The sequence below is a fragment of the Hydra vulgaris genome, chromosome 12, assembly GCF_038396675.1.
Source record: "Hydra vulgaris chromosome 12, alternate assembly HydraT2T_AEP".
In the NCBI taxonomy this organism is placed as follows: Eukaryota; Metazoa; Cnidaria; class Hydrozoa; order Anthoathecata; family Hydridae; genus Hydra; species Hydra vulgaris.
Window position 1 is genome coordinate 4,610,214 of NC_088931.1, and position 17,287 is coordinate 4,627,500.

The following is a 17,287-nucleotide window of genomic DNA, read 5'->3' on the forward strand; positions in this document are numbered from 1 at the left end:
GTTTAAAAAAAAATAAAAAATTGTGATTGCAGAATAAAATAACATAATTTTTTCAAATAGGTTAAAGTTTCCTTAAAAACTAAACCTTTTTAACTGAATTGTATATATTTACTCACATATCAAAACGGATAAATCTTTTTCTTTAAAAAAAATATTCAAATTTTTTATTTATTTCATGTGAGCCCATTTTATTTTCATTTTCAGGTGTCATAAATTATGATCTTTTTGTTTGAAACAAGCGCTACGTTCGAAACAAAGTGTTCATCGGACTGTATTTTCTCTTGTCAGTTGGATATTTGTGTTTTCGGAAGATTCTGATTCCGACAACAACTTAAACGAAGTAAAATAAGTAATTGCAAATTATTACGATCTCAATGAAAAATGAAATATTATCAATAAAAAACAAACAAAATATAGATAATTAATGGGATCCTACATGGAAGTAAATCAAAAATTAACATCGAGAATTCTTTCCAACTGTCGATAGAGCATGAATGCATTAAAGTATTTGTCTGCTGTCCTTATTGCTGTAGTTTCAAGAATTGTTTAAACATGATAAAAAAAAAAGAAACTTTTTCAAGAGCTTCTCTAAGCTTAGCGACTGCACAAATATGTCATTCTTTAGGGTGGCATTCAATCCACCAGTCATCTCACGATGTATTGACTGATGTTTTGGAAAGATATTTATTGTTTCTGACTCAAACTGCTGTCAAGTATTGTCAAAACTGTAGGTTTGTGTGTTTCAATTTTTATAGTAATAGGTATACTAGTTTTTAACGGTTTTCAAAAATAAACCTGTTCTCTTAAAAATAAACATGTTCAAAATAAATCTTTTTTTTTGTGTGGGTATTTTCTGAAAAAAGTTAAAAAGTAATTATCATTAATATGCAATATACATTTATGTTCATTTATAAGGTAACAAATAAATCTAAAATTTATGGGTAATTAACGTAGGTTCAACTCATAAAAAAAATTTAAACTTTTACTCATATGCATACAAAGACCTAATTGGTACTATGTATAACTATGTTAGTTGTTTTTCAAAAATTTAGACTTGGTCAAAAATTGTCAGTGAAGCTACAGTTAATTGGCCTAAAATAATGTTATATTTTTGCTTGTTTCAATCTTGTCAGTGAAGACTTTTTAAACATGAAATATTTATTTAAATAATAATAAAAAAAAAGATAGCTGCCCCATGCCAATCCCTCAGTTGATGTAGCAGCACACTCCCTTGCAGCAGCAGGCTATAAAATAGTAGATGTATGTACTGAAGCTAATAAATATTCCTTATGTTTAAAAATTTTACACAGATAAGAGCGCGACAAGCAAAAAAATAAAATTATTTTATCCTGCTTAACTGTAGCTTCATAGCAAATTTATAAAAAGTCTATTTGTGTCTTAATACTCTATTTTTAAAACAACTAATATAGTATAACACTCTATTTAATAAATTGCTTTGTCTTTGACATAACATTAAAGATTATTTTAAAATGTCTTTATTTTGATTTTTTATCTAAAATAAGTTAAGGGTTATCTAAAATATGTCATGGCAATTGACCCAGGTCATTTCACCATACATCTCAGATTTTTCTGACTTTTATACAGTTGATGGTATTTAGTAAGATAAAAATTCCTTGAAAATTTTAGCCTCTGGCTCCAAGATGATCCTGAAATACGACTATTTTACTTTTAGTAGAATTGGCTAGGCCCCTTTTGACCTCTCAAAATTGCAACATTTATTTATAGGTTTCGTGTCCCCAATATTTTGTAGCAGAATATTGTGATTGATTTTTAACTATCTTCCAGATTAGCTGGAGTTCTGAAACATTTCAAATTTTTTTTCCAGGGCCTAACTGGGGCAAGTGCTCCACTTTTTTATAGCTGAATCTTGTGATACATTTTTCACCACCTTTCAAACAAACTGGAGCTCTAAAACCTTCAGCATTTGTGTAGTCTTGATTAACATGTGTTAGAATTGTTTCAAAGGCAGATGAACAAAGGGTCCATGGCCTGGGGCACTGGGATTATACCCCTTTTTTTTTTTTTGCATTTTTATCAAAGTAAAGATAAATTTTAAAATATCATCTTCAAAAATTCTGAGCAAAATCTGAGATAAATGGTGACATTTATTAAAAATTCTGGGTCATTTGACATGGAATTACCCTTAAGTTAAAAAAAGTCCTGTAATTATAATAAGTATTATAAATATATAAATAAATTATGTAAACATATCTTTCATATATCAAATTATATTTGTATATTAATGAGGCAAATACTATTAACTATTTTCATGCTAGTAAATATTTCGGAATATTATTCTCACAAATATTACTTATTATCCTTACAGTGATATTAAGTTGGAGCTTCTAATTTTAAATATAGTTATGAATAACTATCCTGCAAATGACATAGATTTCAAACAATAATAAATAGAATAAGGTAAAAACATTTTTGTTTTAGAAGAACTAAGTTTTAAAGTAATAATATTTAAAAGTATTTGGGATTCTTATTAGTTGCAAATTATTTCTAAATGAACTTTGTTGTGCATTCATTATTTCAGTTATGAAAATAAATACAAGCTCAGAGAGAATTGAAATTTATTTATGAAAGAAAACATTTTAACATGTAAGTTAGGGGGCAAGAAATAATATATTACAACCCCTACCCTCTTTGAAGAAATATTTAAATATTTGTGTTACTTTGTATACGTAAGTATACAAAGTAATACAAACAATAATTTATGACTTGAAAAGAGTAAATTATTTTTTCAAGACATGAATATTATTGTGCAAGCTGAGAAAAGCTTATGTAATGGACACAATGAATATGTTTAAAATTTACATAATAAATTTGTAATATAATTTGTTTAATAATAAAATATATATTCTTTAAAAATACAAAAAAACATGAAAGTGTTTGTAAAAATAAAAAAAATCTCTATTGAATAAAACATTTAAACTTCTCTTAAAAAATATCTTTTTAAAAGATCGCTATCATTTGACATTTAAATTCATTTATTATAAAAATTATTTAAGTTTTAATTATTTAAAATGTTGCCAAAGTTCTTTAAAGTTATTAGAGAAATATGGAAATCGTTTAAAAAAATTGTAAAAGTATAAGCTTATATGATTTATATTAAAATGATTAATAGTTGTTATTTTCTGTTTTATACTTCTTCTGTTCCGAAGTACTGTTCCAATATGCATTCAATGTAAAGAATTATTAAAAATAAATTATGTTGTTAATTTTTTAAATTTTTTATATAAAATATATATTATTTTATATAATAAAATATATAAAAAATATATAGAAAAACTGTTAAGAAAAACAACTTCTTCCATTCATTCACAAGTACCATGGAGACTAACTATTTATTTTGGCCAGATTTAGCAAGTTCTCATTATTCTAAAGATTCTCTAAATTAGATGGACTAATATATCTATTACGTTGATAAAAAATTAAATCTCCCAAATGTGCCTCAAGCACAACCAATGTGCCTCAAGCACGACCAAATTGAAAACTTTTGGGGACATTTGGCACAGAAGGTTTACATTGGCATGCTTCAACAGAGCAAGTTTTGATTGATCAAATTAAATTAAAACTACAAGAAATCAATTTAAATTTTTTACAGTTGCTTATGAAAGGGGTCAGAGCAAAATTGAGATCAGTTGCAGATGGTGGTGTTTTTTATTTAAAAAATAACTTATTTTTATTAAAAGATAAATACTTTATTTAAAAAAGGTAATAATAATAGTTTTTATTTCATTTTATATGTATACATCATACCTTTAGTCAGTCTTCTCTGTTTAAAATTTAACTCTCCTTTGAGCAGTGACCATGATAGTATTTGAAAAAAGGAAAAAAAGATGCGACCTTTCAAAATTTGGCAAGAACCTCAAGCTTGGCAGATAATGCAGATCCAACATGTTTACATTGTGTTTTTGGACCTTGTCTAAAAGAGGAATAGGAATGTTGACAGTATTGCAATAGTTGTTTTCATTAAATAACTGAGTTTTGTTGGAGTTGAAATTTACAAGCCACTACAAGCCCCAAGTTGTTACAGAAATAAGATCAGATTCAAGATCGGCTGCCTGTTCTAAGTGATCGAAAACAGAAGACTTTTTGTCAAGACAAGAGCATAAAATTGAGTCATCAGCAAATAGAGCATCTTTCGATGTAAGGTTGTCATATCATTAATGTAGTAAAGAAACAAAACAGGCCCATTGATAGAACCTTGAGGTGCCCCAGAAGTTACTTGAAATGAAGAAGAGAGTTGGCCTTCGAGGATGACTTTAATAAAGCAGTTAGAAAGTTTATGATCCCAAAAACTTTCCCAGATACACCATATGAAACAAGCTTATGGAGAAGACTGGCATGGCATCTAATGCATGATTGAATCTTTCTGTCACAGCAGTTAGCTAGTCAGTCACAGAATGAGAAGATTGGAAACCATATTAATTGTCTGACAGTAACTTATTTGACTTAAGATGGTATGTTAAAAATTTATTATTCAAAGACTTGAAAATCTTGCTTTTAACAGATAAAGGACTGATTGGATGATAGTTAGAGAGATCAAAATGTTCTCCAGAATTTTTGAGAATTGGAACAACAGATGTCATTTTCTAGCAGGCAGAAAAACAAGACTCAGTCAAGCACTTATTAAATAGTTTAGAGAGAATTAAAGAGAGTTCTGGAGAACAGTTTTGTAAGACTATGACAGGAATGTTGTCTGAACCACAAGCCGAAGAAGAGTTTAATTTAAACATGACTTTAGCAACAGTAGCTGGAATGATTAGAATGTCTAACAATGGGTTAACCTGCTTAACTGGAATGACAGGAAGAGTATAACCAAAACATTTAAAAGTTGAATTAGAAGAAAAGGTCTTTGCAAATAGTTTTGCCTTGTTTTGCCTTTCAGAGAGGTAATAAGATCATTCCCATGAATGAGAGATGGATTGTTAAACTTACCTTTGTTAATGACCCTGTTGAATATTTTTCTATATTAGTCTCTAGAGCCTAACTTCTGAGATAAGATACGAGATTCGGTAAACTGGGAATAATGACGCTTAGCTTCAGACAGTACACCTTTTTACATTGATTTTTTGCAATAATAAATAAGCATTTGTTCTCAAAAGAGTTGTTATTTTGAAAAAGATCAAAAAAATGATAACAATTAGATATAGCAGCTGCACAAAAAGGTGAAAACGTTGAATAGAATAAGGCTTGACTTGAAACTGGTGAGCAGAAATAAAAAGTTCTATACCTGCCTGAATCCAGAAGGTTACGTAGAAAGCGCATTTATCAGCGGAGAGAGAAAAGATATCAGCCCAAAGACTGTCATAAAGAAAATCATAAAAAGAATCCCAGTCAGCTTTAGGGTGAAAGAAAAAGTACAAGATACAAGATGGAGAGCATCACATGGTTGAAACCACCTAAGTTAGAATAAGCTGAAACTGAACACAAGTTAGGGTCAAGAAGAAAGCGAATCACAAACTTGACTCTAAGTAAGAGATTGGAAAATACAAAAATTAGAGGCTTTAGTGCCAGTAGGGTAAGTAATGTTAGAACCGTGCCATTCAGTGTGATAAGCCAGGGGCTGTTCTAGACCCTTTTTAACAGCATTAACAGGAACACCATCTATGCTTAACATGGCACGTGCATGTACATGTGACACATGGTAATCTATGCACATGTGGCACATACATGCACACATCCATTCACAAAATTGCAACAAATCTTCTGTCCTCCGTTTCCTTGCTCTTTAACTCTATTCTTTGTTTTCTGGTAACTCCCAATTTAACAGTGATTACTTACAGCCTTTTTTGAGAGTGAATTAGAAATAATAAAAAAAGATTTTTTCTTATGATAATTTGCTTTTATTCTTGCTGTTGAGGAAAGACAATTTTTCTATTGATTTTTGTTGGTTTGAATGTATTTTTTTATATAAAAGCTCCATTTTGAGAAACAAATTGCTTTTATTAGAATAAAATGGTGCATTCATATATCTGATTTCTACTCCAATAAAATTGCAGTAATGAATATCAAATGAGGATAAAAACATAGTATGGCTTCTACATTGACCTAAAAGTCTGTCAAAGTTAAATTTTTCTTGTTGAAAAAATTCATTCCTTATGTGTTTCAATATAGGAAATTTTTCCCTATTATAACATAATAAATATATTATTTTATATCAGTTTAAGAGCTTTTTATTTAACAAATCTTTTTATATTAAGTTTAAGAGATATTTATTTACATAATAAATTTGATTACAATGTATGCAATGCGTACTAAAGCATAAAATAGTAAAATATTTATCTTTAAAAAATATAATAAAATAAATTTTACAGTTTAGGGTTTAATGACAAACAAAATGTTTTTAAAAGGTTTTAAAAAAATACAGAAGAACTGTGTCTTTAAATGATATAATATAGTTAGCAGTAATAATTTGCAGGCAATATTTAAAGTGAAAATGTAGCATTTACACGCTTGGCAATTTTCTTCATCACAAGCCCTGATATATATCAGGGCTTGTGATGAAGAAAATTGCCAAGTGTGTCATATCACGCTCGTAAAATTATATGTTGTCATTGAGCGCAATTATGTGTGCTCAGGGTCAGGGCCGCGAGAGCAATCTTGAAATTTGAAAATTGCAGAAGACTGTTTATAAAAAGCTCTCTATTTGTTATACAACTTTCATTCGTCAATGTTTGAAGTAGTATCTACAACAGCGCATTTATACTACTTCAACAATGTCTTTTTTTGTACTTTCCAACTTCTTGTTTTTTATTTTCGCCAGATCGCTATTTTTTGAAACTATTTATGGTAAAAAAAAAATGCAACCAAACAAAAACGCAAGTGCTTAATAAGTTCTCATAATAGTATTGAAGAATATTTTTGTGGCTAAAATTTTTTGCTTTCGTTGTTTTGATATGTATTTAAAACGCTGTTAACTTAATATTTATGATTAACAGTTTTTATATTTCTTGATATTTTTGTAATAATTAATTTTTTTTGTAAATTAGTTAATGAATATTAAATATATTTTTTTATAATTTCTTATTTAAATAACGCTTTTTTTCATCGTCAAAAAATTAGTATATTATAACATGAGAATAATTTGAAATTCTTCTTCAAAGCTATTAGTTGTAAGTTAAATAACAGATTTTCTCCTCAACTGTTGTCAGCAGTCTTTCCTCTTTTTCATTTTCGAAACTGAATGCTGCTAATTCTTCAGTCATATCTTCATCAGCACTATCTATTTCATCGTCGTCACGAGAACTTGATTTGGAGTTAATGATGCTGTTGTCGTATAGTCATCTGGGTCATTATTAACCTGAAGTAATTGTCTCTTATTTAAATAAATATCTTTTGCTTGCTTTTTCATGAGGATTATTTCTTTTGACCAGATTTCTTGGTTTCCTAATATCATAATGCTATCATTTAGCGTATCGTGGCTCATGGATAAGTGTTGTTCTGATAATTTGCTAGTAACTGTGCCAAACATTCAGTCCACGCTTGAGTTTGATCTGGAAATCGTTAAAATAATTGATATAACTTTTAATAAAATTTTGTTTAAATTCCCCAATTTCAAAAATGTTATTGATTCTCTTGACAATGGAGTCTGCATCTACTCCGCCAAACCTTTCCATATCAAGTAGATTAAGAACCATATATAAAAGAGGACTGCCTCGATCGATTCTTGCCAAAACTAACTCTTTTTCTTTCTTGGTTTTTTGAGCTTGGCTACCATCGCACAGACTTTAGAAGAATTTCAGGATATTGACACATTTTTCATGCACAGCCATCGCAATACATTTTACAAATTCGCGTCCACTAGCGCCATTTTCGTTATGTTTAATCATTTTAACACCATTTGGTCTTACAGCTTTTTACCTAAACATTTATGTATCTAATGTATTATATATGTACTTGTTGATCTAAAGCTAAATATACAATAGATTAGTAAAAACTACCAAGTTGGAAGTATGTGAAGCAATTATTGTTAGTTATTATGTTGTTAAACTAAGTTTGAAATAGTAAACATATCGATACTTACAATAACAGCAAAGTTTTTGTGCGGTATAGTTGGTTGAAGGGCCATTTCATACCCACAGTTTACAAGTCGTATATACGCATCATCTGTTGAAACTTTTAAAGAAGATAAAATTGACGTTTGTATCTAAGAAACAAAAGAATATCGCAGTTACAAAAATACATTTTTTTCTCAAACGTTTACTTTATTTGGTACCTATCTTAAGTAAATAATAGCAAAAGACAATTTAACAACAATTATTTTGGTTATTATTTTACATTATATGTAATTTATATATATTTATATCTATATTTATAAAAGTTCACATTTTTACTGATCAATTTATATCAATTAAATCGTTTTCTATTATATATTTTGTATAATATAAACATCGATTTGCTTTAGTGTGAAACTGAAAAGAATAGAAACTGAATAGAAAATGAAAAAACAATAACAAAAAAAGGTTGACAAATTTTAACTAACGTTACTTTATGTAAGCCTTGTTTGTTAAAAACATAAGTTTTAACTGCGTTATTATAAAAAGAATTCTGTAGAAAAAAAGAATGCTGTAACATTGCTCAAAAAAAGATTATTTTATTTAAGTTTTTTTATGTTAAGTTTTTAATTTTTTTCTCTTTCATTTACATTTTTTTCAAGTTCACATTTTTTAAACTTTATCTTAGTTAAGTTTTTTTAGCGTTTTTTTAACAAACAACACTTTAGTCCAGTTCAAATTTAAGAATTTGGTAATTAAGAATAAAAATTCTATATTTCAAAGATAATAAACTATTATTACCTTAGAGGATTTTGTCTTTATTTCATCGGTTGAGGTTACATATTATTCGAGGGTTTCTCGCTCTCACATCTTATTGCAGTGAGGTGAGATGCTTTTTCTAAATGTCTTTGAATTGTGTGGTTTGTCACAAAGTTTGTCCCATCGATAAACCGTAAAGCACCTTGTTGTATCAAGCCTTTACAACTTTGTAATACCGCTTCCCTATTTCTTGCACAAACTTTGCAGTATATTTCAATAACGTATGTAATTCCGTTGGTAATTTCAGTTCTAAAGCCTATTACCTCTTCAACTTTCCATTTCATAAATGTTGACAACATTACTTTGTTTCCTTTTGGAATATCCTTGATTGCGGACATTTTAAACAGCAAAAACGTTTTTAATTACTTTAAGATAAATACTAGTTAGTAATAAACCTATACTATATACAAAAATAAATTAGAAAAAATCTCCATTATAAAAATTTATTTTAGTTATAGTTATTTCCTAATTTTCTATTTCCATTTCGTTTGCACATTTTTATATTCACATTGTGTTTCCACGCGCACTTGGTTAAAATAGTTAACATTCCATTATTGAAATTAGCTGTAATGACTTCAAACTTTTCATTCATTATGTTAGTGCAAAACGAAAAAATGCTGACAAAACAAAAACGTACAGTAAGCGAGTGACACAATGCTTATATTTTATGTAAGTACTTCGTATAAGCATATAAGTATAAGGAAGACGAAGTTTTACTGTTAAATCAACAAGTTTTATCATTACCTAAAAAATTTAATTGCAAATACTTTATAAAAAAACCATATAAAAGCTTATTTTATATGGTTTTTAAAAAAAATATAAAGCTTATTTTTCTGTCCCAAACTTTTGAATGAGCGTGATTTTATACTCTCATTATAAGCTGAGTGAGCATTGTTTATTGCGCCTAAAAGGTTTAAAAATAACGTTTACGGGTGTGTTTCATGAGTGCGGCGCTATTGCGCCCGCTTCATCAGAAGCCCTGATATATATATATATATATATATATATATATATATATATATATATATATATATATATATATATATATATATATATATAAACATATATATACATACATATATATATACATATATATACATACATACAAAAACTCTTTGCATATATGTGTTGGCTATAACCTGACAAAAAATCAGCTCTTTAACACTTGTGGTTTGTATACTGGGGCCTAAAGTATAGGGTATGGCACTAATAGCTTCTTTAAAAAGAGACAGCAGATGCATAGTTAGAGGCATTTTTTCTAATTGCTCTGAATTTAAAACACTTTAAAACTTATTTTAGTTGTTAAACCCACAGGTTTGCTTTGTTATTTTTGTTTACAATGATTGACCAAATATTGGGTATAATAAAAACTTTTTTTCATATTGTAAATTCAAAATTAATTGGTAATTTATAAAATAATTTCAAAATTAATGTTAAAATCAAGTTTTTTTTATATAAATCAAGTATGTATAACCTTGTTGTGCTTTTTTTCTTGTATTGAAGTTAATCTCCCAAAATCTTTTATTGCTTTGACCAAGTATTTTTTTCTATTTAAAAGTGTGAAAACAAATGTTTCTTATTTTCCAGGAAAAGCCACAAAATCAAAGTAATTGCATTCAACATCAACACAACATCAAAGTAATTGCATTCAAAAGCAGTCAACAGCCTAAACAACTAAAAAGATTTTTTAAAACACAAGCTTGTACTGAAGTTATTTTTCAAATATCAGTTTTAATAAATGTCATATAAAAGAAAAATTCCATATAAATAAAAATCAAGATTGTCGACAATCTGTATGCTTCTTTTGTTTTTCAAAATGTGACAGGCATATTTCTGATTTCATCAAGGAAAGAATTAGGTATTTTTTCTGGAAATTCCATTGATTTTAAGGTTGATAGAGTTACATTAGGCATATGCAATTCCTGCAGAGCAATGGTACAAAAGTATGACAGAGGATTTGATTCTTGTAATTGTTTAATTTGCCAGGTTGGCCAACTAAAAGAGCATTCTACAAAGCTCACTTTTTCAACCGATCAAGATTTGATCTTCTCCACAGGGCACAATTAGGTTGAGCAGAAAAGTGGTAAAGCTTTAACTATTACTCTAGGTCCCTCCAGAGCTCAGTGTATATCAAGAACTTCTCTAACTACTTTGGACATGATTCAAGTTCAAATCAATACTGGTCTTTCAAATAAAAAGATGCAAGAACTGGCTGTAACATTAAACAAGACTACAAAATCTCACTTACAAGGCCATCAATAAAACTGATTATTTAGCGAAGGTTGTTCACTGCAAGAGTTTAGGGGATTTTTATAATTCAATCCTCAAAGTTAGAACAATCACCTCACCGCCTCTCATCAAACTAGGTATTGATGGTGGAGGATCTTTCCTCAACTTCAGCTTGAGTGTTATCTCTTGTTTATCAACTTGTTTCTCCGCGCAGCGGCCTTGTTCGTCAAGGTTTGTGTTTCGGAGTTATAGAGTTAAGAGAGGGTTATAACCTCAATTAAGTAGCCTCCTCATCTGTAGTGGCCTTCTGGGCCTTGGGGAGGTGAAAAAACAAAAAAAAAAAAAAATCTCTAATGGTAGATGTCAAAATGTCAAAACAAGTTCCGCCTCAAATAACAAAAGCTTACTGGCTGTAGAACATGGGAGAGAAACAAGTGCCAAGCATCAGCTACTTGTTGCTGTTGCTGAAAATATTTCAGAAACTTATGAAAATGTCAAATAAGATTTTAAGTTTATTTGTGAAAATTGATGTGCCTTTCTTTATTGATGTGACATAAAGTTAGCCAATATCATCTGTGGCATTCAGTCTCACTCAAGCAAACACCCTTGTTGTTGGTGTGATGCTAAATCTAGTGACCTCAAAGAACAGGGAACTCCGAGAAACTTCAGTTCCATTAGGATGCAATACAAAGCATTCATTCAGAAAGAGAATGGAAAAATGTGCGCAAAGGATTTTCATAATGTTGTTCATAACCCATTGTTTGACCAAGAAGATGTCAAACAAGTTATTGAGTTTATTCCCCCAATGGAACTTTATCTTCTTCTTGGAATTGTAAATCATCTTCACAAATCGATGCTAAAGATATGGCCTAAAAGCAAAGATTGGCCGTTACTTCTCAAATTGAAAATACAACCATATCATGGTGGAGAGTTTGTTGGGAATGATTGTAATAAGCTTTTGAAGAATATGGATGTTTTGCAAAGAATAGTTGAAAAAGAAAAGGCAGACTATATGCTTGGTTTTGTGAAAGCATTTCAACATTTTAAGAGTGTTGTTAGCTCCTGTTTTTGAAAGACATTAAATAACAAAAAAAATCTACTGCATATGTTCAACATATCAAAGACTTTAAGAACTCATATCTTCAACTCCCAGTTTCAGTCACCCCAAAATCCTATGCAGTGTTCTACCATGTTCCTGAATTTATTGCTCTAAAGAGTACAGCATTGGGCATTTTTAGTGAGCAATCAACAGAAGTCTTGCATTCAATCTTCAGTGCTCAATGGGCTAGGTACAAAAGAAACCCTGATCACCCTGGTTATGGAGGCCAGTTACTGAAATGTAACTATAACAGCAAACATCTTTGAACTCGGTTTTTTGAATAATTCATTTTTTTATACAGTTAAACAGTGATTTCTTGAATTTCATTCTAGAAATACTTGATATAATATTTGTTGTTCTATTAAAGTTGGTGAATTAAAATTATAACGTATACGTGGTAAAAGTCATGTAGACAAACGTGATGAAAGTCACAAAATGCAAGAACAGTTCACACAATCATCGAGCCAAAGACTGCATCAAACGATTGCAAGGTTTAAAAGAAAAAGGGAGAATTTGGAAATGATGGCATCCAGTATTCTCCGGGAAATGGCGTTGCCATCATTAAAAGTTAAAATAAACGGAATGTTTCGAACAGCATTAATTGATTATGGATGCTCAATTACAGTGGTTCATGCTGAATCTACACATCGACTTGTTTCAAAAAGTCAAAAATTCATCAAAACTTTGGGAGGAACTGTGCAAGTACTAGGTGAAATGGTGATCAAATTAGAAATTGATGGAATATATCGGATGGTTAATTTGTTAATTGTAAAAGACAAACCATTTGGGTTTGATTTGATTTTTGGAATGGATGCTATTGAAAAATTCGGAGGAGCCATAATCTATGGTAAAAAAAACCATACTGTCCGAATATTAGCATGTGACACGGCAAAATGTGGTGCAAATAATATAAGAAGTAAAGAGAACAAAATAAACGAAAAGAACGAAATAAAGGAAGAGAGCGAAATAAACAAAAAGAACGAAATAAACAAAGACTTTACGGCAAAGTTTGATGAAAAAAGTGGACAGCATTGTGGAACTGGAATAAAGAGCCCGCAATTAATAATATGATCGGCGAATACAAGATGAGCGAAGAGCATGAATGTAGTTACCAAAAAGAAATAAATGAATGGATCAATTCTGGCATTCTTGTGCCGTATAACGAGCAAGCATTGGGACCACCTAAAGTATTGATACCGCTCATGTGTGTTGTGCAAGAAAATAAAGGTAGAAAGATACACCCAGTGGGAGACTTCCGAGCTCTCAATGAATTTGTAAATTGTCACAGAACAAATGCCGATGTTTGTCAAGAGAAACTGCGTTGTTGAAGGAAAATTAAAAACGCAAAAATTCTTGATCTTAAGAAAGCCTTCCTTCAAATTCACATTGACAAAAAACTGTGGCCATATCAAACTGTGATTATAAATGGGTAACGGTATTGTTTCACCAGAATATGTTTTGGCATCAACGCGACTCCAACAATAATGACTACAATTCTTTGTCACGTGCTCAATATGAATTCTACCGTGAAGAAAGCATATGATAATTACATTGATGATATATTTGTCGATGAAAGTGTAGAAACAGCTTAAAATGTAGTGAAGCATCTTGATAAATTTGGGTTGCAGTGTAAACCTAAGAAGACCTAGAAAAAGGACATGTTTTAGGATTGAGAGTCAAGCAAAATAAAAATGGGGAACTATGGTATGATATGGAAGCGGGACAATGTAGTACGATTCGAATCTTCAAATGCATTCACACGATCACAGCTTTTTAGCAATTTAGATAAACTTATTGGACATTACCCGGTGGCAGGAATTTTGCGTTTACAAGCTTCATACATCAAACAATTAGCTGGAAATATTCCATGGAATGATTATGTTTCTAAAGATTGCAAAGAAAAAATGAATGAGTTGCTTCACTATTTGGAAAAAGAGGACTCGGTTGATGGGAAAAGGCTGGTACCAGTGAATGGTAAAGCTGAACTTTACTGTGATGCATCATCCATAGGACTTGGTGTAGTTCATCTAATTGGAGGAGTAGTTATTGAAGATGCAGCATGGCTATGACTGACCAGTGATACACACCATATTAATATAAGTGAACAAGATTCGATACTTTGAGGGCCAAAATTCGGCCAGTAAATGGGATATAAAAGAACTCACAGTATACAGCAATAACAAGAGCACCGTGGGATGGTTAAAGGCAGTTTTAAAAGAAGAATATCGCGTAAAGACTTGGGGAATTTCTCAATTGTTAGTACAAAGGCGGCTGAATACGATAAAGGGAATAGCAAAAGATATTAAGATTATTCTACAATGGATTTTATCTGAATTATATTTGGCCGATCGACTTTCACGAATCCCTCAAAAATGGTGCAGAACAGTGTATGCAACCGGATTAATTGAACAGAAAGACATATGGAAAATTCACTCAATTGGTCATTTTGGTGTCACTCGAACATTGCAACTTTGTTTACGAAACAACCAGAATGTATCACTTAAGAAGGTTTCAGCAGAACTTGCAAGTTGTAAACAGTGCAACTCCATCGATCCTTATTCCGTAAAATCGAAGCAGGGTCAGCTGAGTGTAAAGCAGAATTGGAATCGGGTTGCCCTCAATGTAATGCATGTAGGTACAGAACTATACTTATCAATGATTGACTGCGGCCCATCACAGTATATGGTGTGGCATAAACTGGTAACCAAAACAGTGTCCGAAATTATTGGAAAGCTGGAAGAAATATTCTCCTTATTTGGACCGCCAGTTTGCCTTCTAATGGACAATGAATTTCGTTCATACACGCTAACAAGGTTTGCTGAGGAATGGTATGTTGATTTAGAGTATTGAGCGGCTCATAGAGTTTAAGGCAATGGTATCGTTGAATGCATACACAGAACAATTATAAGAACAGTTGTCCGCTCACGTTGTTCAATTGCTCTAGCAGTTTTACTATACAATGAGACAACATCATCAAACTATAGTAAAAGTTCATCGCAGCAATTTAAGCAAAAACCAATGTTGTTTATTCGATTTAGTCGATACACATAAGAAAGATGAAAAATATGAAGTAGACATATTCAAGAAAGGTGGCAATGTTTGGGTAAAACCAACTCAAGAAACAAAATGTGACCTTCCGTCGTGGATACCAGGTATCATACGGAAGCAAAATACCTGGTCGTTTGACGTCGAAACCGCAAATAGGGTATTCCCAAGACATATTTCACACTTGCGTCGCCGTATTCCAGACTCTCAGAATATTAATGACTTATTTAACGATGGTCTTGATATACCAAAAGATAAATGTGATGAAAGTCACGTATTCATTTATGATTATTATTTTAATGACTATTGTAGTTTTATAATTGTCATGGGATTTATAACTTTGTATTTATATATGATTTTATGTAATAAAACAGAGGTTGAAAAACGCTCAGATAGTTGTTTTTAATATATATATATATAAAAATGCAATAATGCAACATTTGTTGATAATAAATATTCTTGTCTGAAATTTTTGTTTATATTATAAACTATATTAGTTTATTTATAGTTTCATAAAATATCATAAGCTTACAAAAAATTAATCAGAAGTATAGATATTATTTTGCAAGTACTATAAATAAAAAAATCTCAACAGCAATTTGAAGAGAAAGTAATAACATCATAACACCACCATAAAGTAATTTTTTTTAAAAGTAAATCATTTCATGTCTGTATGTATGTGTTTTTTCAATGGGAGAATAAGGTTAAATGGGATTTTTTTTTATTTGATGTCTTGTTAAAAACCATTTCAGTAAAGATTTATTTCTTATTTAACATAAAATAAGTTGTTATTATTGTGTGTATTTCCAATATTTGGTCAATCATTTTAAACAAAAACATCAAAACAAACCCATGGGTTTAATAACTAATATATAAAGAGGTTTTTATGTGTTTTAAATTCAGAACAATTATAAAAAATGCCTTCAACTATGTGTTTTCTGCCCCATATTTTATACAAACTTGGACAAAAAAGCACTCTTTTTTTAGACAAAGTACACACAAATGTGAAGTCTAACAACCATAGAATCCCGTATCCACTAGTCACATGATATTGTTACTAAATTAGTTATTTGATGTAACTTTGAATCTTTAAAAAGCATAAAAACTGCAAAAAGCTGCTATATTTTGGCCATTTTTTCAAAGGCGAGATTCCTACTTTAAGAACTATATCTTTGCACAGATAAAAGATATCTTACTTCTATTTTTTTGCCTGAAAGATACATACCAAGGCTTCATTCTATTAAATTATGAAACTTCCATAGTCGATAATTAGGCTAGAATAAAAATGTAAAGCATCCATTGTCTCTTTTTAAAGAAGCTTTTAATGCCATACCTTATACTTTAGGTCCCTGTACACAAACTATAAGTGTTAAAGAGCTGATTTTTTGTCAGGTTATAGCCAACACATATATGCAAAGAGTTTTTGATATTTTTTAAAAACTCCATAACCCAAAAGTGAAAAAAAGCAAAATAGATTTACAACGGGGTTCCAAGTGCGGTCAGTAGCGCAAAGTGCTATAAAACTTTAAATGTGTTTTTCTCCTTTGGCTATAGAGATTAGATTTTAATTTTTACATCTGGTGATACCTGAGACCTAGCAGATTAATGCCTCATTGGTCGTTTTTTTGGTCCTCAAAATTGAGGTTAAGACCGTTTTTGAATAGGTGTGCATACAAACTATTTTTTTATAATTTTGCAAGAATATTTATTTAGACAATTTCTCATAACAAACAACAAAAATAATAACCAAATTTTTTTAAAAATAAAATAAAAAACAAAACAAAAGTTTATTAACTAAAAAAGAATATATATTAAATTTTATTTTATATTAGTCACTTTTGATATTTAAATTTTTTTTTTTTGTTCTGATATAACAATTGATTTTATGAAAAAGGTGACATTAAAAAACATTAATTGATACAAACTTAAAGCGACATCTTATAAAGAGTTTATTTTTTTATAGATAAATAAAAAATTTCTATGGGTATTAACTCTATTAATAATTTTTTGAAATAATATTTAGAAGGAGTTTAGATAACCCTTGATAACCTTTGTTATCAAAAATAAA

The 17,287-nt window shown here is 30.0% G+C and overlaps 1 protein-coding gene across 3 annotated transcripts in view; it reads left to right on the forward strand.

Moving 5' to 3' along the window:
* Nucleotides 1-257: 257 nt before the first annotated feature.
* Nucleotides 258-17,287, forward strand: part of LOC100199050 (transcription initiation factor TFIID subunit 3) — a 103,666-nt gene continuing 86,636 nt past the window's right edge. Inside the window, exon 1 of one of the 3 annotated variants that reach the window (XM_065811286.1) lies at nt 258-727. In XM_065811286.1, coding sequence (XP_065667358.1) covers nt 553-727 — 175 coding nt within the window. In that variant the 5' untranslated portion in view covers nt 258-552. Of the gene's footprint in view, nt 732-17,287 lie in introns of all 3 variants that reach the window. The other 2 variants (XM_065811288.1, XM_065811287.1) reach the window with 2 other exon arrangements.